This window comes from Rhinolophus ferrumequinum, chromosome 25 (genome assembly GCF_004115265.2).
Source record: "Rhinolophus ferrumequinum isolate MPI-CBG mRhiFer1 chromosome 25, mRhiFer1_v1.p, whole genome shotgun sequence".
In the NCBI taxonomy this organism is placed as follows: Eukaryota; Metazoa; Chordata; class Mammalia; order Chiroptera; family Rhinolophidae; genus Rhinolophus; species Rhinolophus ferrumequinum.
The window spans coordinates 25,824,759-25,847,363 of record NC_046308.1 but is presented as its reverse complement, the minus strand read 5'-3'; the positions used below and the strand labels follow the sequence as shown (position 1 = coordinate 25,847,363).

Below are 22,605 nucleotides of genomic sequence, written 5' to 3'. Positions count from 1 at the left end.
AACCAATCAACAAATTCGTTGTCCCCACTGCACTGGATATGAGAACATCTTCTGTAGATTGAGATCTGCTCTTTTTCATACCATTTCTACCCTTCTTTCTTAAAACTGCACAGCTACTATCTGCCCAACACAGTGTCACCGCGAGTTGTATTTTCCCAGAACTACAGCCGCAGGGCTGTTCTGTAAAGCAACAGTGAAAACAAGAAAGACTTAGAATGATCAAATGCGTTTGGGGAACGCTGCAAGCCATACCCCTCTTGCAAATCCACAGTGCCCCCTAATACACTAAGAATAAAGAAATGTTAACTTTGTATAACCCAGGTTTCTCCAAACTTATTCACCAATGAACCCTTTCTAGGGAGCAACACTGTGACGTACAGATACACACTTTGGGAACCAGTCTTTAGAGCCCACAGAAGAGGCCTAATGTATGCTCTTTGTTCTTGAGTAATTTACAACTGAGTCAGAGACATCAGACATGAAGATTTGACACACATATCCACACAGAACACGTAAGTAACAATATTAATCAGTATATTCTTAGGGTCAAATGCTGGTAAAATCAGCAGGTGTTACAGATCAGAACATCAGATCAGTCCTCCACCTCTACTTAATTTTCACAAATTTGGGGCCTTCCTCTCAAGAACCTGCTCTTGTTCCACTGTTCTAGAAAGTTCAAAGGGAACTCACATTTCTTAAGTGCAACTCTCTGCCAGTCATGGCTGTTTACACATGTTATCTCATTTAATTTTCACAACCACGGAAAAGGGGAATTGTCTGGCTTTTTCAAAGAAGTAGACTCAGTGATCCCACAGCTAGTGGGAGGGCCCCCTCCATTCATAGCCCTGTTTGTCTGGCTTTGAAGCCTGTCTTCTTTCCATTGTCCCCGGTTAGCAAGAGCCTTTGTATCCTCTTTCCTGAACTGGTATTGTTTTTCTGGGATGGGGTGGGCTGTGCCCACTTGTATCTGGGTAGCCCGGCTAATCCGTGGCCCAGCCTTGGACTGCAGAGGACAGCTAAGCTCTGCTGTGTCCCTAGAGACTTCTCCTCATCTCCTCCTCATCGTCCTCCTGCTCCAGAAGTTCTGAGTTCTGACTTTAAAGGCGCAGGAGTCCCTCCCTTGTCCTCTCTCAATGGCTTCCGCGGGGAAGGCATTAACTGGGGGAGGACTTTGCCAGTGTTAAGTGCTTTATTAATAGCACGCGTACCGAACGCACTCAGAGCTGGAGAGGGCCCAGGGGATGAGAAGGTGCCGGCAGAAAGTCTTACTCATGCTTGCAGCAAGTCCTCCCTGTTGTCCCAGGTGACTTTGGTGGAGTCAGGCTTGGTCCTCCCTTCCCTTCTGCTTTGTGCTCAGTTGCTACTCCTCTCTCTGCCCCACTGACCTTCCTTTGCCATCCCAAGTTCAGCTGGAAGTGACCATGGAGTGGAAAGAAAAGACCCTGAGCTACAGAGAGCGCTCAGCAGGAAGGAGCAAGGGAGCAGGACGTGAACTGAGGTCCAAGGTCAGAGGAGAGGCACAGCCAGGTGGGGCTGATGGGGTGACCCTCCAGTCTCAGGCTGGTGAGCTGCAAATGAGAAGCGGATGGTAGCTGAGGCGGTGCCCACGGTGCTGGCCTGGACGCCCAGACACCCGATACAGGAATTTGTCTGCAGCCTCTTCTCCCTCCTACATCTTTCTTTTCTCGCCCTCAGAAGTGAGGTGGTAGGGGTGTTCACATCAGTCTTCAAAAATGCATGCGGCTGGGAGATGGGGAATGAAGGAAAGGGGGCACTAACATGTATGAAAGCACCTTACTGTGCCAGGGTCTTGGCAATCATTTCACTGCTTCATCGTCATCTTCACAAGAGGTAGGTGTGACGAAGGGACAGAATGAGAGGTAAAGCCTAGATCTGAGCCCAGGTCTGGTGCCTCAAAAGCCCGTGAGCCTTCTACCACATCCTCGGCCTTCCAGCCTTACCTCCCACACCACAATGCTGGAGCCAGGTCTAGATCCATGGTGTGGGGGTGGGGAGTGGGCTGCTCCCATCTTGGATGTGACAGGTCAGTGCACAGAGAGGATCCTGCCCCAGGAGCCTCTCTTTCCACGGGTGGGCTGGGAGCTGGAGCCACGGATGCCATGGGAACCCATCGGCTCTCTGACAGTGCAGAAACCAGAGCCGGTAGCAGACCTGGGCATCTCCACCATGAGCTCCAGCTCCTTCGCCAGGGCCACTCCCAAGAGACCTGAGGCTGGCCCTGGCCCTGGCTCCCCGGCTTTATCACTAGGCTCTGGGAGTCACTCCAACCTCCTTTGTTCACCATAACGCCCAGCCTCCCAGGCCTTTCTCTCCAAATGTGGTTACTGTTTGTTCACCAGGGGTGCTTTCAATATGTGCTCTCTCAGCCAAGCTCCAGGCAGCCCCAAGTCCCTAGAGTTGGGGTGGGGATATGTCTGGCCTCCCGTTCATCACCACAGAGCAGTTATTTCTGTCTGTAGGGTGCACAGCATGTCTGGGGCAGAGTCTCTAAGATCACAAATCTGACAACTACCACCTACGCCTAGAATCCATGGCTTCTGGAGGCACTCACATTTCAAGTGAAGGGCTGTTGATTGGCCGATTGATTGATTAATTCCCATGATCCACCTCACTGAGAAAGAGTTCCCTTGCTCATGGTTCTCCCCATACTTCATAGGCCAAGATGTCTCTAGTCCCAAGCTTACTGTTTGTCTTGTATCTGTGTCCTGCCAGGCCAGGCCAAGAGCTTGCAGACTGCTGGGAGCTTGCCTCTGCTCACAGAAGCTACTTTCCCACATGGGGGATATGTGTGTGCAACACACACACACACACACACTCACACACATACACACAATCAGCCCAGACATAGTCACTGGCCTTTATTTCTTGCGACGGCTCTTGGATGGCGCTAGGGGATTATAATTTTGAAGTCATTCCTTACACTCAAGTGAAGGCCTATTTCTTGCAACGAACCCTGCACACAAACACGTAGCTCCCATTTTGTTGGTACACACAGAAGGCACTTTATAAACACTACATTTAAACCTAAGGCTTTGTCGCCATTTCACGAAAGGAGCCATGGGGGCTTATGGAAGCATCTGTGCTGCGTCAGAGCTGAGCTGATTACGGGAAGAAGCCAGGATTTCAGCCTGGCTGCCCCTCCAGGGTTGATGGTCTCCACGATGGCTCCCGCACACTGTGCCTCATCCGGTGCTCTGAGCAGAGGGAAAGGGACACGCACCCTCTGCTTCCCCGAACCGTGAGGACTCAGGGCAACAGGAGAGTCCTGGCCAAGAATGAACATTTTCTTCCGCAGAAGAGCAGGGGTGAAGGTGGCTGCCTGCAGGAGAAGGGTCCTGGACCAGGAAGCACCACCCTGGCCCCCATGGACTCTCACTCTGTACACAAAACAATTCCGTACATTTGCCCACTACTTAACTCTCCTCAGAATTTGCCTGCCCTACTCCGTCTTTGACGTCACCCTTTTTTCTGAGGCGGCAGCAGCAAACACTAGAGAAAGTCTCCCAGCTTTAGGTCCCACTTCAGCCTCCCCGCTGACCTGGCCTCTGGAAGGTGATGACCCTATCAGAGAGCCTCTCTCCGAGGGCATGCCCTCTGTAGGTCTGGGGATGACAATGGAGTCTGGTACCCAAAGGGTTATATTCGCACAGCACACTGCACCTTCACACCCCCAGTAGACACACACTCACCATGAGATGCTGGAAGAGCCAAGAACGCATGATATTGGTGGCATGCTTGGGCAAGACTCCTCGTTTGTTCTTGGACTTCTTATCCTCATTGTCCAGGAGGGAGGTGAGGTCAAGGTTAACCTTGAGGGTGCATGGAGAAAAAGTCAGCATCAGCAGCCAGGTGGGCCAGCAGCTAGGGACCTGTTGCCATAGTGACGGCAGGCTCTCTCTGCCAACCCCCTTCCCAACTCATTCTAGGGTCCTGGGAGGTCACCTTTCCCATTACCCCACACCAGCTCCTCAGAGAATAGAGAAGGGAAGAGGAGAGGAAGGAGGAAAGGGGGTGGGGGAAGGAGAAGGGAGTGAGAGAGGAGACAGAGGAAACAGCCATGCAGAGAGTGTAAGAGAGAGGAATTTGCCATAAACCATCCCATAGTTAGCATTTCTGGGGGACGGTGCAGTTTGCCAAGTGTCTTCCTGTCTGTGACCATGGTGAGCCTCCCATCAGCCCCGTAGGTGGGTAGGGCTGTGTGCAGAGGTGTTAATCCCCCTTTTGTAGATAACTCCGAGGCTCAGAGGTTAGGAGATTTATCCACGATGGCAGAGTTAATGTCAGATCTCAGGCCTCTGATTTCAGATCCTCTTGTTCTTCCCCCGGCCCCCCTGTGCATACGCTCTGCCCAACTGAGCTACAGAGCAGCTCCAAGTGGAAACTAGGAACAGTAAGTGCAGGAGCCTTTGATGTAACCTGGGAGGCAGCAAAATCCCAGGAGTTGATAAAACCTTTCCAACACCCAGCTTCAAATCTGTAAAGTGGGGGTGATGTTACCTCTTAGAGGAATAACGAGGAGTAAATGAGTTACTTGGTTTACCTAGCAGATGGTCAGTGATCATGGTTGCCCGCCCCCACACCCATGCACATGTGCACACACCTGTACACACACTCACCTGTGTGTTCTGGATCTGGATGGCTCCCTGGGGGATTGCTTGGGTAACCACCTGACCCTGGGAGGTTACCATGGTAACTGGCTGGTATAAGGCTCCACCTGAGGAGACAACCAGTTTTTGTGTCCCCTGCCATAGGGGCAGGTGGGAGTGAGGGCACTTATATGTAAACACCGTCTGCTCTGGAGATATTCAGACCCTGTGGGCAGGGGTGGGGTGGGGGATGGGGTCTAGAGCCTCTGGTGGCATGTGTTGGGGGAAGTGACAATTGCCTTGCTTGGTCTCTGAGGGGCTCATGAGACTTTGACCCAAATCTGTTCCAAACCTTCACCACCAGGTCTTGGTGCTAATTATCTATAAACTTATAGAACACTTTAGTCAAGAAACTCATCAGGGAGTCCCTCCCTCCTGTTGCCTAGGACATTTGTGCAGTGCCCTGTCCCCCACCCCTGGAATTCCCTCAGGGCCACCCTCTCTCTTCCCAGGGGTGTCCCCACAATCCCCTGCACTGACCTGACACCACTTGTGAGTTGACGGTTGTCATGGCGATATTGCTCTGCTGGAGCGCTGAGGCTGGGACCACAATCCCCTGGGGGTTATTGGAGACTCCAGACATGGAATTGGGGGAATTCTGCAGGAGGTCCTGGCAGTAAGGGAGGTGTGGTTTGTGACAATGTCACTCAATGCTCAGATGTCACAGCCCCAGTTCCTCCTCTCCCCTGCCCACTTCCTGCCTTCCCTATTTCCTTCTTCCTGCTCCTCCCCAGACCCATAGTTGAAAGGCAATTCTCATGGTTTCCTAAAAAGAGTGAATAAGAAGACTCAATATTAAAAACCAACCAACCAACTAACCAACCAACCAACCAACCAACCAACCAACCAACCAACCATAGTCATTCCATGTCCCTGCAAACCTGAGACATAAATCACCCCAGGAACCAGTGGTCTCCACCTTGGCCTCACTTTGGAATTTCCACTATTGGTGCCTGGGTGCCAACTCTGGAGATTCTAATTTAGTTGGTCAGGGGTGTGGCCAGGGCTTTGGGATGTCAAAAGTTCCCAGGTGATTCTAACGTGCGTCCTGGGCTGAACACTTGGCTTTAGGTCCCAGAACCTCGTCATCTTTCACACTCAGTCATCTCCATATGCCCTGCCCCCGGGCCTCACTTCCAGTATCTGAATCACAGCACTTGCTACACGAGGCTCCACGCACAAAACGTTTTTTCTTTGTGTCCTTAGCACCCAGCTCAGTGCCTGGCACCTAGTGGCTACTGAAATATTTGTTAAATAATACTAAGAAAACAGCAACCCTAGCCTCTTCCTATACCATCTTCTAAGGACATCGCATATGAGCCTCAATCTTCAGCACATTTCATCTATTCCTTCGTCTTCCTCAGGCCCCAAACACAGACTTCCACTGCAAACAGGGTCCCTTTGCCCCACATTGTCAACCTGCCAGCTCCATTTTCCCAGTGGACAATCCTTAGTTAATTTCTGCGGTAGCCAAAGCAGCTAAAAAGACCGTGTTTGTTTGTTTGTTTGTTTTCTGGCTCCCTGTTCATCGCCACATTGCTGTTTATCAGTTGGCCAACGAAGTGCTCGGACTAGACGCTGAGGGACTGTGGCATGAGGGGAAGGACGCATGGCCGCAGGCCAGCAGGAAGGGGAGCCCTCCCTGCTTGGTGGCTGGGGACTCTGGGGGCTTGTGAGGAAGAAACTGGGTGTGTGAGAGGTCGGGTCTCTGGGCTTTGTTTGGAGAAAGTGAGACAGGCAGCGAATGCAGTGTGGTGGAAGGAGCCGTAGGAGACCTGCCTGGGTCTTTCAGCTCCTCTGACCATCGTTCCTCTTTTGAAAACAGGGCTTGAACGAGATGTCCAATGGCCACCGGGGGCTGACATCCCCATGCTCAAAGCCTGGACTCCTAAGGCATGAGCTGTCAGGATTTAAACAGATGAACTGTCAAGAAAAAAGACCAAATAGGGGGGGAAAAGAAGATCCCAATTTCCCGGCTTTTATGTTAGGTTGGGCAGAAGGCTGGGCCTTCAGCCTCCAGGGCAGGTGTAGAGTGTGGAGTGGGGAGAAACATGTGTTTGAAGGAACCCTTGGGCCCAATGACTCCCTACCTGCAGCAACAGACACAGAAAGAGTATCGAAGGCCCCGGGGACAGCCATGGTGAGTCACCTCCCAGACCCTGGCACCAGGAAATTGCAGAGCCTCTCAAGAAGTGCTTGACCCACTGAACTCCCCTTGGCATCTCCAGTGCTACCATTTTTACCCTGCAGGACGGTCCCTGGTCCCAGAGCTAGAGGAGCAGCACCCAGAGAACTGAAGTCGCTCTCCGTCCTCCACCGGCCTGTACTGGGTGGGACCTCTCCATCGGAGGTCTGGCTTCTATTCTTGGCTCACCTCTGCTACTGTGACCCTGGGGAAAGGGAGGGCAGCTCTTGCCCTGCCTTCTCCGTTCTGGGATCCTGTGAGCACTTCTCAGCCAGTGAGGCTTATTCTTTGAGCAGAACTCTTGGCCTTCCTGCTCATGCAGTTCAAGTCTAACCCCAAGTCTGACCTGCAGTAGCCTAGGAACTGGAAGGATCCGTAAAAGCCACATCACCCAACTTCCTGATATACAAATAAGGAGCTGAGGCGTAAAAACCTAAGTGTCTTGTCCAAGATCCTCAGTTGATTAGCAGCACCAGGATTACACAGCCTTCCTTCATCCATAACTACTGAACACCCACCTGTGCCAAGCATTGGGCAGCAAGGTACTCCTTGAATTAAAGGGGTTCAATAAGTAGTTATTGAAGGCAAGGTGAACAGAAAACCCAAACCCAGAAGTACGGAGGCAGCATGGACATCAGAGCAAAGATGATGGAGCTGGGAACCAGCAAGTCGTGGCACTTCTGTGGGCCTCAGTCTCCTCATTTATAGAACATGTCTACCCAGTGCTAACGTTCAGGAACCCTGAAAGCCTGAGTTTTCACCTATGCACCTGCTTCAAGGTTGAATTCCTCTCATCCAACATTCCAGCCAGCCGTTCTCACAGGATGTGAACAGTACTGATGTTATTTGAAGCTGAGGCAAACTTGGAAGGTAAATTTAATAGAGGAGGAGAGGGTCCCTCCATGCATGCACCCTGAAACTCATGGCAATGACTTTTCACTGGTCTCTTTGTTTGGACTCATCCATGCTAGGGGGCTCCTGATTGGGTAAGGATATTGGGGGATTTCAAACATAAAAAGTTGTTCCAGAGTTTCTTCCTCCCCCCTTCCCCACCAAAAGTATCCAGCAAGAACAACACAAAGTCAGTAAAATAAAATACGAGAGGTGTGCCTTGGGATTCTACCAGTACACATTTTACTAGCCAGAAGCAGAAGGGTGAACATTAGCATCAGTGCACATTTTATCTGCATATTCAAACTCTGGCTGTTTCTCAGCCTTGTGGCTTGGCTCGCCTCCATACCAGCTTACCTGGCTTGGGAATCTCAGGACAATGTATGCCTTCTTTTTCCTATTCTTTCCTCCTACTCTGGGTCTCTGCTGGGAGGTGCAGAGAGGCAGCCAAGTTCTTTAAGCAAAGGAATGGAATAGAGAACTTCAGGGGTAGAGACCAAGGGCAGTGCCAGGCTGGCCACATCTTAGCTGGGCAGAAAAAGGAAGCAAAATCTTGGCCTCCTTGAGGTGTGGGGAGATGATATTCACCACTTACGTTTGTAAATATGAGCTGATTCACAAACCCACCTGAGCATGGCGGTGTTTTGAAAGACACAGATTCTCAAGGTCATTGAATCAGACCCTCAGCAATTTGTATTTTTACAAACTTCCCTCAGATGGTCCCAAAGATCAGATGGGTCTGAAAGCTACCTCTTTATCATACACACTGAATATTAGAGCTCATTCTTTCACTACATTATTTCATTTTAATCTCACCACTATCTATGGGGTCAGCAGGAGGGAGCGTATTCTATTTGCCTGAAGAGGAATTGAGGTGCAGAGAATGGAAGTGACTTCCTATATAAGTAGTTGTGCCCGGTACTCAGGTCTCTTGGCTCTGAGTGTAGCTCTGATGTTCCCACAGAGAGATGTGCTTTGGGGTCAGACTGCCAGGCTTCCACATGAGCACAGCACATTTAGGTACACAACAAATTAATTCCCACTTCCTTTGGCTAAAATCACTCAGCTAGGGAATGGCACAGCCAAGATTAAAATCTATCCTAGGGGTCCACTTGGGTTCATAGCAAGAGAAGAGATTCATCTGGGGCTGCACCCCTAGCTGAGCCGGGGAGGGGGTCAGTTCTTGCCATGTGTCCCCCTCATTCCTGCTTCCCTGCCTAAGACGTTCCTGGGCCAAAGCTGAGCCCCTGAAGTCGAAGCTGTAGCCCCTGACTAGCTCTGTGACTTGACTTTGCAGCTGTTTCAGGTTGAGCCTCTATCTCTATGGAGACAGCAGAGTCCTGCATCTCTGGAAACAGGCTACGGTTCTTTTCTGAGGAGGGAGCTACGATGGCAGCTGTGGGAACCCCTTGGGAGAAAGTGTTGGCTAAGCACAGTATTATTAGCTTCTCCACACCTGTCTCTTGGGGTTTATCAGACTCCAAACAGGTGGGTGCTGCTCTGTCTAGACCCAAATAGAGCTGTTTCCTCCCAGGCTCCAAGGTGAGGAACACATTTTGTAGAGGTTTAGTGACGTTTTTCAGCATCCAGTCTCATGTCCCTGCTTGAATGGTCCAGAAACCAGGGGCTGAGTGCTAGTTATCCAGCCCAAGAACTCTGTCTTGTTTCACCACAACCATGGCAGTGGTGTCCCCAAGATTCTGGAAACTGCCAGAAGCCTGGGAGTCCTGGGCACCTTCCTGGCGTCTGTGGTGGAGCCATTCCCTCAGACTGGGGAGTGTGTGGCCTCTTACTTTCTAGTAAGGAAATAAGCCAAAAAGCTGAAAACTTGCATAGTTTCCCAGGAGTGACGTCTCATAGGGCACAGACCAGGTAACCCAGGAGTCAGATGGAAGTTGGCTTCTACAGGCCTCCAAGGAAGCTTGCCCTCTCCTGCTCCTCACCTGCTGTCTCCCTGAGACACAGAAAAGTCAAGAACCTCTCAGGAGGGGTCAGAGCAATAGGGGAGGAGCCTGAGAAAGGCTGAGAGCTCGCACGCACCCTCTGGAATCCACCCGTGGATCAGCTGCAAGGCCTTCACTCCCGGGCCATCAGTCACTTTTGCTGGACCACAGGGGTCACTGGGTGACTTTTACTCCAAATTTCATTTTTGGAACAAAATAAGATGACTAATTCAAAAGAAAGACCTTACTAAGAAAAAGTGAAAGGCTTTTTGTGATTATCTTTGGAAGCAGGAGGGGGTGAGGGAGGGGTGGGTGGGGGTGGGGGCAATGCACAAAGGAGCTGGCAATGACTATGAACTCTGACCTTGGGGTCTGCCGGCAGCCTAGGGGGAGCTGTGACTGACCCCACAGCCACTGTTAATAGGGAACGGGCTTATGCTGCCTGGGGGGGGACTTAACTTCCACTAAAGGAAGAAATTTCTGGAATAAACTGTGATGGGAGAAAGAAGTAAAAGAGTGAAGGAAAGAACTGATAGAAAAGTGTTTCTTAAGTTATTTTGAAACGCTGGAATTTTAGCTTACTAGGATGCCTATGAAATGGGAGTGAACTGGATGACTTGCAAAGGTCCATCCACCTCAGGATTTTAGAAAAAAACAGTGCTATTCCCTAAGATTTATTGTATTGTGTGGGTGGGTGGAAGGTAAGTGGGCTGAGGGAGCACCTCTCCCCCACCTATCTCTCTCTGTCTCTGTCTCTGTCTCTGTCTCTGTCTCTGTCTCTCTCTGCCTGATGGGCCCCAGCTGTCTGCCACCCACCCCCCACCAAGCCACTAGGGGTCTCTGCTGATCCACCAGCTCAGATAGGCTCCCCAAAGCCTCCCCAGGCCTCCCAGGAGGGTGGGTTTGTCTGTGGACTTGCCAGGGCTGGGCTGTGGGGAGCTGGTTTTGGGTGCCTCGCTTCTGCTGGAAAGCTTGTCCGGATGAACGCTGGCCACGCCCGTGGCCCATCCTCTCGTCTCTGATGCTGCCCGTGGGCCGTATGTAGTGGATGGATGTATGTAGCACAGTGGTTCTTTCCTCTGCATGCGTCTCATTTCCCTAGTTCGGTTGCCGGTTTTGTTTTGTTTTTTGTATGTTTGGGTTTTTTTGGTTGTGGGTTTTCTGAGGGAAAGAGCAGGCTATCTGACTTTCCCCAAACTGCCGAACACAGTGCTGGGCACATGGCAGATGCTCAATAAATGTGTGGCCTGCCTGGGCTTTGGCCAGCGGTGAGTATGTGCCTTAGGCGGGGCGGGGCGGTTGCCACTGTCCCCAGCCACCCCGTTCCTGGCAGTGTCCCTCCATTCTGGCAGAGCCAGCGTCCTGTCTCAGGCCAGGAAAAGCTGGTTCTCAAACTTAGGAAAGCCAATCACATGTTCACAGCTACCGGATCCTGTCCTTGTTCCACTCCTGTTAGGGGCTTTCGTCTCAAGGGAAAGGCCCTCTGGCTGGTGGGGACACATCGCAGCTGCATCTCTTAGGGAACATGCCTTCACAGGAGAGACCTGCTCAGGTTTCATTCACCTGGCTGGAAGGGCCTTCTTGGTCCCCAGATCCCCCGAGAAAAGGCTGAGGGTTGGGAACTGGCAGGAGGGACAGATTTAATGCCTATGGCAGGATAACTCCTGGAACTCAACTTCCTGTCACTTTGGTACGGGGCCCCTTGCCATCTCAGTGGGGACCTTGCAGGTATACCACCTTCCCTTATCTCCGTGCCACCATAAAACTCACTGGTCAGGTCCTCAGGGCCCTTGGCCACTGGGCAGAACTTCTGGGGGCTTGGCTGAAGTGACGGCCTCCCGCCCACTGGGCCTCCTGCTAATCTTGAAAATACAAACTCCTTGTCCAGGTCAATAGGCAAGTCCGCATTCCCCAAGGAGGGACCGACTCATCAGTCCCTTGCTCATTTTTTAGGGTGTAGCATCGCTGAAGAGTTGTAGCTGGTCAGCCAAGCTCAGAGTCTCAGACTTGGGTTCACTTTGTACCTCTCTTCGCCCTGCTTTCAATCCATTAGCAAATCCAGAAGCTTGTTTCCCAGCAATTGGGTTCTTCCCCTCTAGTCTCTAAACTCCTGAGCTACATCTAGGTAGTGACCCCTCCTCACCCAGGGCCCAGGACCCCTGGTTCTTCTTCCTGTGTATCACACAAAAAAGTAAAGGGACTTACTATATTAAGTAGAACATCGACTCAGGAGTAACCCATCCCAGACTCAGCTGCTTATTAGGTGTGTGACTTTGACCAGTATCTTAACTTCTTGGAGCTTCCCTTTCCTCGGGTACAAAATGGAGAAACTAACGTGCACCTCGCAGCCTCGTTGTGAGGAGTAAATAAGGTAATACATGTAAAGCACCTGGTACACACAGTGTTGGAGATGGGGGCGGTCCAGTAAGTGTGGTTCTCCCTTTTCTCTGCCAGGTCTCCTGTGAGCAATGCAAGGGGTAGCTACTCGATTAGTTTGTCCCTATCATGTCTCCGACAATGACCCCCTTACCTACGCTCTTTACTGCCTTTAACCTCTTTGGCAGTTGGCCATCATTATCACCCTCAAAGCGTAGTCTCCCACAACTTTGCCTGCAAGACACTCCACCATTACAGCTGGAGGTCAGAGATCGTGTCATATCCATTTTTATATTCTTGGCGCTGCGCAGGCTCAGTAGATGCTTGAATAGATGCACGATGCATGAATGACTGCCCCTTCTCTCCAGGGATTCTGAAAGGCTGTTTCTGTTCCTTAGCTTCTCCCAGACTTCTCTCTACCCTGGGAACACTCACTTTCAGAGCTCCCAGATAGTCTACTAACCACCCACCTTCCATCGCCTCCCAAGCCTGCCTGAAACGGCCCTCCTCCAAGCCAGTAATTTTGTAACTTCGCCAATCACAATGGGCAAAACCCTCCTGCTGGCCTGTCTAATCCACATGGAGGTTTGTTCATTCTGTCTCTGAGTAGGAACAGACCCTGGCCATGAGGGTGAATAGACTAGGCCTGGGCTTTCCCTGGGGGAGGAAGAAGGATGCTGAGTGGTGACTGGTCAACCTCAGGCTACACACGTGGTTTGCTCAATCCAGACTCCCTCCTGCAGCTCCTCTCCCATCTCTTCTGCGGCTCCTTTCCTGCCCTTCCTCTGTGCTCCCTCCACCCGGAGCGTTCAGTGGCTCACATAGTTGATCTCCTCCACTGTCACTCACAGTGCCTCCCACTGAGACGGGGCATTCCTCCTTCGTGATTCACTGTGTTCTCAGAGGGCCTAGCATGGTGCACACAGTAAGTGCCCCTCCAAATGCGAGGCGACTGAATGAGAACTGTGGCTCAGCTCAATTTGTCCTGGCATAGAGCTGAGGTTTAAACCTCCATGGAGACAGAGGGATGGATTTCAGGTCAAATTAATACTTGCGTGAGGCTGGAGTTAGGGTCTCTCCAGGGGAATGGTTTAGTCTGTGCCATCTAGATAAAGACAGAAGAACCCCGAGTCTGAGTCTAATATGAGCCTCCTGACTGAGGAGCTGCCCCTGCAAGAAGCCTGGGATCTGAGGCATCAGGAAGCCTGGGTGTCATTAGGTGTAAGCAGCACAGGGTGACTTCCCAGGGACGTGGAAAGAACAGGCTGTGGCCCAAGTCCTTGAAACTGTGTTTTAGTTCTCCGGCTTGGTAGAAGCAGTCTCCCCCACCCACCTTCCCCGTTGCATCCCCAAAGAGAAAACTCATGTACAGAAATGGAAGGCCAAGCAGGGAACATGCCCAGACCCCATAGAGTTGGATGGGGACACAGTGTGGCATCTGAGGTGGGGGTGAGGGGGGAACTCATTTGAATAGAAAAACACATCTCCTACTCTGCAGCACAAGGCTGAAGGATTAGCACATGGAAAGAAAACCCATGAGCCAGCAGTTTTCAACAAAGCTGGCGGGTGGTTGGAATGTTGATCCCAAGAATCATATTCCTTCCAGAGGGGAGACACCCCTCCCCAGGCCGGGCTGGCACTCAGTGCTGCTATTTTAGGCTGGAGAGATTAAGATCGAGTCATGATGAACGGGCACACATACGCACATGCACGCACACACACGCACGCGCCCAACACTCCTTTTCTCTTTCCTCTCGTACTGGCTCCTGTGCCCGGATCCCAAGGCCACCTCCTGCACTGAACAGTGTCTTGCAGCTCCGGGTTTGTCCTTCTTGGGGAGGCGCATGCTAGTCACAGCTTACATCAGCAAGACAGTGACAGGAGCCTGACCTGGATGGGGATGTGTTTGGGGCAGCCCACGGTGCGTCCTAGTCCCTTCTCCTTTCCATGTACCTCAGACATCCTTCATCTTACGATCACCACCAGTCCTCCTTCCATCTCTCCTGTCTCTGACTTTCTTCACCTCACTTCCCTTCTCCAGGTCTGAGTCTCTTTCCCGTGTTGCCCTTTTCCTCCAATCCTTCAGCCTTTCTCTACCTGCCTCCTGCACGAGATCCTCGGCATGGCTTTCTTTCCTTTTCCCTTTCTTCTATTTCTCCTTCCTCCTCTGGCTTCCTCTTGCTTCTCGGTCTCTCTCTCTCTCCATCTTTCTAACCATACTACTTCTTTCGACAGATTTTCACTGGCTGTCTCATGCACAAGGCCCTCTGGTAGCCTTCGTCAGGTGTGGGTTATAATAATATATACTAACTATACTGTCTCTACTCAAACAATGTTTGTCTTCTAGGAGAGGAAATAAAGCTTACACAAGTGACTATAATACAAAGTCACATGTGATATTTACCATATAAATAGCCCAAAGTGCTCCAGCTGTTAGTTGAGAGAAAGAAAAATCCATTCTGGATGGGGTATCAGGGAGGCTTCCACTGGGAGAGCCGTCCTGTTACTGCCCTTGGGGAAGAGGCTGAATTTGGTCCTTCAGAGATGTGGAGCCCTCACCCAAACAGATGGACATGGAAGAATGGTGACATGGGAGGGACTTAACTGTCACAGGAAGGATGGGAAAACTCTGGGGGCAACTACAGTTTTTGATCAAAGTGCTAGGAAGAGTCTAAGGAAGATAAATCCAGCAACAGAAGCTTCAGAGGGGTGTGTGTGGGCATGTGTGTGTGTGTGTGGATGTGTGTGCACAAGTTTGTGATTGTGTGTGTGCGCGTGTGTGTGTGTGTGTGTGTGTGGTGTGTCGGAGGGCTGAGGACAGCCAGAGAGGAGAGGAGATCAGGTCAGGAAGCCCGGGCAGTAGCCTGTGTGTAATTACCTTATTTACTCCCTGAAGCCTGAACCAAGTAGGTAGTGGCAGTCAGGGGAAATGAAAAGACAAGTTTGAGACATGCCTCGCTGAGTGGTTTTTCCTCTCTTTTCTGGTGTCTTTGTTTTTGCCTGATTGTCTGATTTCTTTCTAAGCGGATCAGAGGCTTTCTGCAGTAGCCACCCCAGGGCCAGCTTCACAGTCAGGCAGAGATCTGATGTGGGTAGTAATGGAAATCAAAGTTCTTTCCTCTTTCCTTGGAGCTCAGAAGCACTGTAATCCCAGGAGGACTGACTTTCGCAGGCAGCATCTCTGAGACCTTGCCCACGTTCACTTCTCTACCATCCCGGTGTCTCCCATGACCCTGCTCGGGCAGACGCACTTGTCAGCCTCAGGACCCCAACCCTGAGGGGCTACTGTGGCTGCTAAGCCTGCTGGCCTTCCCTCTTCCCCTACCACCCTGGTGCACTTCCAATGCCAGAGCTGGGGGTAGAGTTGGAAGGCCCAGAAGGGGAAATCCAGTGCCTCTCCGAGGACCTGATTATTTCCAAAGACTGGTGCTAATTTTCTGATATGATCCTCACATCTCTGTGAGGCACTAAACCCTCATTACTTTTCCTGACCGATGCATTCTAATTAGATCAACACTTAAAAAAAATTCACAATAGCCACAGGATGGCTTTCCATCTCATTAACTCCTCACTTATTATTTTCATGAAAATTACTGATAAAAATGTGCATCTCCATTTGGTGAGGCCTCACAGCCTCCTCGGCGCCTATCTCGCATCTCTCCTGTCACCGGGGCTGCGCAGCGTCACCATGGTAACCCACAATAATAGAAACTAATAAATTACAAACGAGATGCTCGTTGAGCAATTATTGTCCTCTTTTATGCAAGTTTCTTGCTAATTTTGATCATAAGGGAAAGTACAATAAGACTCTGAAGGAATGAGTCTATTTCAAGAGAATATTAGCAAGCAGAAGCCAGGGCGGCTGTTTTCAGATCTGTAATAAAGTGATTTGGTGATTTCAAGCAATGGGAAGAGGAAATAAACTTCTTGCCTCATGTCCCGTGCTGTACTCACTATCGAGTCTCAGAGCGATCACACGGGGGTGGCTTTGATGCGATGCTTGTCAAAATGTACAAGGCATGGCTGGCCTTCTAGAGGTCACCATGTCCCTTGCCCTGCCTCTACCAACCTAGAGAGATCGATTATATGCATTTGTCCTCGAAACTTAGGGATACAATCGGCGCCACTTTTCATAAGCACCCTTTCCAGCACCTCTTGCCAATCATCCTTAGCAGGTTTACCCATATCTCCAAGCCTGACTGTCTCATGAAAAGAGGCTACTCTAAACCACCCGGGGCCCCTCCACGTATCTGTCCTAGACTCAGAAACTCAGTGAGAGAGAAAGAAAGCGGGGAGCTTATGGAGTACGTAGACACCAGTGAGTTTGAAGGAAAGGTATCACCAGGAATCTTTCTTATTTTGTACATTCTGGGAAAATATTCTGTCCTGGAGAGAAGAGCCCAGTCTCACCCAGAGCACACAGTCCCTGTTTCCATATTTCCCAGTTCCCAGCATGAAGGTGGCAGGTGACTCTCGCGAGAGGGTGACTTGAGGTGACATTTACAGTGGCCCTAACACTTAGGGAGACAGGTGTGCCAGGGCAAGGTGAACAACTAGATAATGATCGGGGCAAAGCAGCCCCATTGGAAGGATGTCTTCGTCTACTAAGTGGTCAGGATTCAGGGTAGGACCACTTTCCCCCAGCCCTCCTTCTCAGGAACCCAGGGAGCTCAGCAAGCCTTCTTGAGAAGTCTATGGAGCTGGGATGTCTGGGTCCATTCCCAGCCGTCTGGTCCTGCCTCATCCTTCAGGGAAGCTTTCCATGTCCTTAACTCTTGTGCTCATTTCTTGGGGTATCTTGGGCCAGGAAGCCAGGAATCACTTTGGACCTTGTCTCTCTCAGATCTGGTCATCTTCTAGAAAATACCAATGCCCTGCCGTGGTGGGCTCTGGTCAAAAAGGAACTGTGGTGCCTGATGAATAGAAGGAGGAGTGGATCAGAGGAGGGACCTTTATGGGGAAAGGATTCAGTGAGACTAATCCACTTCCCTGTCACCAGGAGACCTTCAGACATTCCTACAACTGGCTTAGGACATAGGAACCAGCCCTGTGTGTTACCTGTGAGTGAAGGTTTATGGAGGGCTGGTTGGGGGAGTAGGGTCCCCCGAGATCATTCCTGAGCAGGTTATCGCTGTGCATCTTGGTTTTGAGGCAGGTGATGTAACGGTTACAAAAGTCCTTGCAGAGTTCATTGACTTTCTCCAACTCCAGCAGGTGGATTCTCAGGACCTGGATTGCCTTCACCATCTATGGAGAGGGAGGAGAGGTGAGACCAGGTTTTCTATCACATTCCCCTCGCTGTCTTGACCTCCTGTCCCCAAGCCCCAAGCACAGCATGAGAGAGGAGCCCATCCCCTGCCCCAGGTATATGCTTTCTCATCCATGTGATTGAAATTCGCATTATCTATCTGCCAGTGGTTTGCTGGCCTCGAGCCCACTCTTATCACAGCTGTTCTTGAGGCAGTTGTGGTACTCTGAGAACAGCACTGGTCTTGGAGGTAGAGGGCCATGTCTCAAGCCCTCCCTGACAACTGTACAGGTTTGTTGAGAGAGTCCTATGAGGGGATGCACAAACTGCAAAGTGTAGAACACTGAATAAGCATGAGGTCAGGGACTGTCGCTTCTTAAACACCTAGTGCATCCCATGATACAGGTCACCTTGCAGATGCTCCACTGATTCTTGCTAACTGACTGAATCATCCAGCGTGACGTAGCTGGGTGCTGGAACACCTAACTGTGGTGGCCCTTTCCGTGACCTTTGGGTTGTTGTACATGTCGCCTCTTCAAATGGACATTCTTAAACTTTTCATGGCAAGAAGCTATTTCTCCTTTGAAGTTTTCCCCTTTATCATTGTTATTATTACAAAGAGAAAGTGTTGTGGGAGGTATGGAAAAGAGAGGATGAAAAAAAAACTGCCCTTGATCCAATCACCCTAAAAGAATGATTATTTCTTTTTGTGCGTGTCTTTTCCACATGCATATATTTTAACACAGTTTCAATCACCTTGCGCATACAAATTTGTTTCCTGTTTCTGCCCTTAGTTTACCAGATGCATTTTTCTAGGTGGTAAAATTGTTTTCCCTAGTCTCCTTTCTAGACTGTGTGTTTCTAGAAGTCCGGGATGGTATGTAATTTGCTCACCATGTTTGCCTTGGCACCAATGCATGTGGAAACCAAGTAAATATTTATTGAATGGGTGAACGTTACTGAGTAAATATATTTTTTATCGTTGCAAGTTATTCTGTGTGTGTGCCATACTTAAACAATTTTATTATTGGGCATTTAGGTTATTCCTAATTTTTCAATGTTATAAAAAAATGTTACAGTGACTATTTTCCAAGCTTAAAGTTTTTATTCATGTTTCTGCATTATTTCCTTAGGATGAATTCCCAGAAGTGACAGGAAAAAAAGTTATGGACGTACTTTAGGCTTACAATAAGTATCGCCGAATTACTTTTCAAGAAAAGGTTGTTCAAGAGGTGCTGGAACAATCGGACATCCAGAAGCAAAAAAGTGAAACTTGATATAAATTTCACATCTTATATAAAAATTAATACAAGTGGATCAAAGACTTAGATGTAAGGTACCAAACTAGAAAACTTTTAGAAAAAAATACAGGAGAAAATCATCAGGATCAAGGAGTAGGCAAAGAGTTCTTAAAATTGACACCAAAGGGGCCGGCCCGGGTGGCTCAGGCGGTTAGAGCTCCGTGCTCCTAATGCCAAAGGCTGCCGGTTCGGCTTTCAACCACAAGGTTGCCGGTTTGTGTCCTCGACTCCCGCAAGGGATGGTGGGCTGCGCCCCCTGCAACTGAGATTGAACACGGCACATTGAGCTGAGCTGCCGCTGAGCTCCCGGATGGCTCAGTTGGTTAGAGCGCGTCCTCTCAACCATAAGGTTGCCGGTTCTACTCCTGGCAAGGGATGGTGGACTGCACCCCCTGCAACTAACAACGGCAACTGGACCTGAAGCTGAACTGCGCCCTCCACAACTAAGACTGAAAGGACAACAACTTGACTTGGAAAAAGTCCTGGAAGTGCACACTGTGCACTTCCAATAAAGTCCTGTTCCGACCCCCCCACCAACAAAAAGATTCCTTCTAAAAAAAATTCTTTAAAAAAAAAAAAATTGACACCAAAAGCATGACCCAGAAATGGAAAACTTGATGAACCCTCATCAAAATTTAAAATGTTTGCTCTTCAAAAGCCCCTGGGAAGAAGATGAAAGGACAAACAGACTGGGAGAAAATATTTGCAAACCACACATCTGACAAAGAACATACCTAGAATATATAAAGAGCTTTCAAAACTGAAGAGTGAAATAAGCAATCCAATTAGAACATGGGCAAAAGACAACATCAGACATTTCACTAAAGAGAATATACAGATGGCAAATAAGCACATGAAAAGATGTTCAATGTCATTAGCCATCAAGGAAATGCAAATTAAAACCACAATGAGATGTCATTACGCATCTATCAGAATGGTTATAATAAAAAGTGATAACACCAAATGCTGGTGAAGAACTGGACACTGGAAACTCACACACTGCTTGTGGGTATGAAAAGTGGAACAGCCCCTCTGGAAAGCAGTAAAACAGTTTCTAACTAAATATATGCTTACCATATGACCCCAAAATTGTACTTTTGGGCATTTATCCCAGGGAAATAAAAGCGTATATTTACAGAAAAATCTGTATGTGAATGTTCAAAGCAGGCTTATTTCTAATAGCCAAAAACTGGAAACAACCAAAATATACTTTAGCCGGTGAATGGATAAAGAAATTGTGGTCCATCCATGCCAAGGACGAGTACTCAGGAACAAAAAGGAACAAGTGATTGATACCCTCAACAACCTGGGTGGATTTGAAAGGAATTATGCTGAGAAAGAACAATAAGTCTCAAAATGTTATATACTGTGTGATGCCATTTCTATAACATTCTTGAAATGACAGAATTATAGAGATAACGAACAAATTAGTGGTTGCCAGGCAGTGGGGTGGGGGAGGAACTGTTCTGTATCTCATGTGTACCACAGTGTGCACATGAATGCACACAGGTGATAAAACTGCACAGAACTAAACACACACCCATGCACGCCCACGCGCACTGGTAAAACTAGCGAAATCTGAATTAAGGTGGGTGGATTGTATCTTGTCGATTTCCTGATTGTGAAAGTGTTCTATAGTCATGCAAGAAGGGAAGCCGTACTTCTGTTTTTTAGTTCTTATGACGGCATGTAACTCTACAATTATATGAAAATAAAAAGTGAGAAAAAGGGTGGGGGCTTGTTTCCTCTTGAGACCCACGTATGTTGACATAAGCAATATACAGGAGTCCCCGTTTAAGCCCACCCTCCCAGCATTTGGCTACCATTTTGAGACCCAGGGAAATGAAAACGAGAATCCCTCCCAGAGAATTTTGACTTCTGGTGGGAGTAGAGCAGCGTGGCTGGGAGCAGTGTCCTACCCCATTCTGTGCTTCATTGGCATTTCAAGGGGGGAGCCCCTGAAGCGTTCCTGCGTTGGCATTTGGATTGTCTGATGGGTAGGGACCATACTCAACTAATTAAGGGTGCTTGGAGTACCGAGTTAGATGAAGTGTCACTCAAAGACAGAAACCAAAAATTTTGTGTCCTCGTGCAGGGCTCAATCATAGGCTCTTCTCCCAAGGGAGTGCTTCCTCCATGGGGCTGAAACTAATGGAGAGTGTGCTGTCCCAGGTGCAGAGGAGAATAGTGACTTTAGTATGGATCCGTTGGACCCCAATGGAGTTAGGTTCTGAATAAATATTCACTCTTGTCTAAATTTTCTACTTGACTTTGGCCGTGGAGATCTCGGGTTATGTCTCTCAGAGTAATTAGCACAGTAAAGGTGTTTAATAAATACTCATCGATGGATTGATCACAATACCAAAAAGATTCTTATTCTTACTGTCTCAGGCCCTGTGGTAGACCCATGGCAGACCTCGTCTGATTTACTCCACAACCACCTCTGCATGGGGACACATTATCGTACATACTTTACAGTTGGAGAAAATGAAACCCAGAGATATGATTTTACTGCTTAAAGTCACACAGCTGGCAAGGACAAAAGTAGGATGTGAAGCGCGGTTGCCTGTGCTGCTTTGCCCTCAATCCAGGCTCTTGGGATTTATGTAGATAGAGAAAATGGCCGTTTAAAGCATGCATGGTTTAAGGAGAAAGTGGCTTGGTGACAGGAATTATGGGGTTCCAGGAAAATCAAATAGCTTTGGGGACATTAAACTTTAGGATTTCCAGAACGCTTTTTGGTAGTCTTCCCTCTTTTGGCTGCTCTGGTTTCTCATTTCTCACCCCTGGCCTAGCCCCCAAGAGTCAGACTACCTCACCAAGGCAGGTAGCTGTTTCCTCGTGTGTAAAAAGAGAGGATTGGACTGTCAGGTGCTCTCTGTTTTCTGATTCTCTGAACATTACCAGGACTCCTGCCCTTAAGTCACTGACGGTGCTGGAAGGGGCCTGAAAGGTACTGGAAGAAAGTGATCTGGGCCACCTTGCAGGTGAGTGAGGGAAAGGTCCACTCCCTCAGACGTGTGGCTGCATCTTCTCTGAGGCTGTCCCAGTCAGAACCTTACCACCTCAGACCACCTCTATGTTCATTCAATCTGCTGATTGAGTTCTTCCATGAATTTACCAAATTCTCTCTTGCTTTAACAGAAAGTGCTTACTCAGCCTTCTGTAGGGACCAAGAACATCCAGTGATTCCATCAACACAACCCCTCTTAATTTAACATTATCCATTCAACATAAATATTGTCTCACTATATGCCATACACTGGACAAGTCATCTGACTTGAATAAATTATCCAATTAGTTTTGCCTTCTCTAGACAAAAGAATCCTAGTTCCTTAAACTTTTCTTCTTTTTCCCTGTCTTCCCTCCCTCCCTTCCTTTCTTCTTTCCTTCTGTTTCTTCTTTCCTTCTTTCCCTGAGCTTTCCTTTAACAGACTATTCTTCATTTTTAACCAACATTTTATCCACTCACTTATTTTGAAATCTTTTTGTGAAGTAATACACACACCCAGAAAAGTACACATATCTCTTCATTTATTTTTAAAATATAGCCCATACGTATTCATGGATTTAAAAAAAAAAAAAGGAATCAGAAAATACAAATAAGTAAAACAAAATAAAAAGTAAAATCAACCCAGATAGCTTTGCTCAGATGAAATATACACATACCGTGCTTAAACCAGACGTGGTGTCCAGTGGCCAAAAGTGGACACACCTTTTGGTCTAATAAAGCACAGCTGAAGGATTACTTTTTCATGGGATAATAGACGTGGTTTAAAGAGTTAAGAAGGTAGAGTAAATCCTCATGGTATTCCGAGGCCATGAATATGTAAGACTATTCAATATTACAGGAGAAGGTGGGCAATGCCATTAATGTGGGATGGCTGCCTGGCAGAGAAGAGAGTCTGTGGGGTTTGCTGTCACACAGCCTGGATTTGAGTCCAGACCTACTGTTTACAAACTGGGTGATATTGGGCCAGTATCCTGACTTCTC

The 22,605-nt window shown here is 48.8% G+C and overlaps 1 protein-coding gene across 2 annotated transcripts in view; it reads right to left on the bottom strand.

Annotated features, from left to right (window-relative positions):
• The window catches only part of PKNOX2 (PBX/knotted 1 homeobox 2), a 255,540-nt gene that overhangs the window by 15,391 nt on the left and 217,544 nt on the right, over positions 1-22,605 (bottom strand). For both annotated transcript variants that reach the window (XM_033098363.1, XM_033098362.1), the window contains 4 exons: positions 17,121-17,309; positions 5,148-5,277; positions 4,638-4,735; positions 3,711-3,830 (listed from right to left, as the gene is read on the bottom strand). In XM_033098363.1, the coding sequence (XP_032954254.1) occupies positions 3,711-3,830; positions 4,638-4,735; positions 5,148-5,277; positions 17,121-17,309 (537 nt within the window). The remainder of the gene's footprint in view (positions 1-3,710; positions 3,831-4,637; positions 4,736-5,147; positions 5,278-17,120; positions 17,310-22,605) is intronic.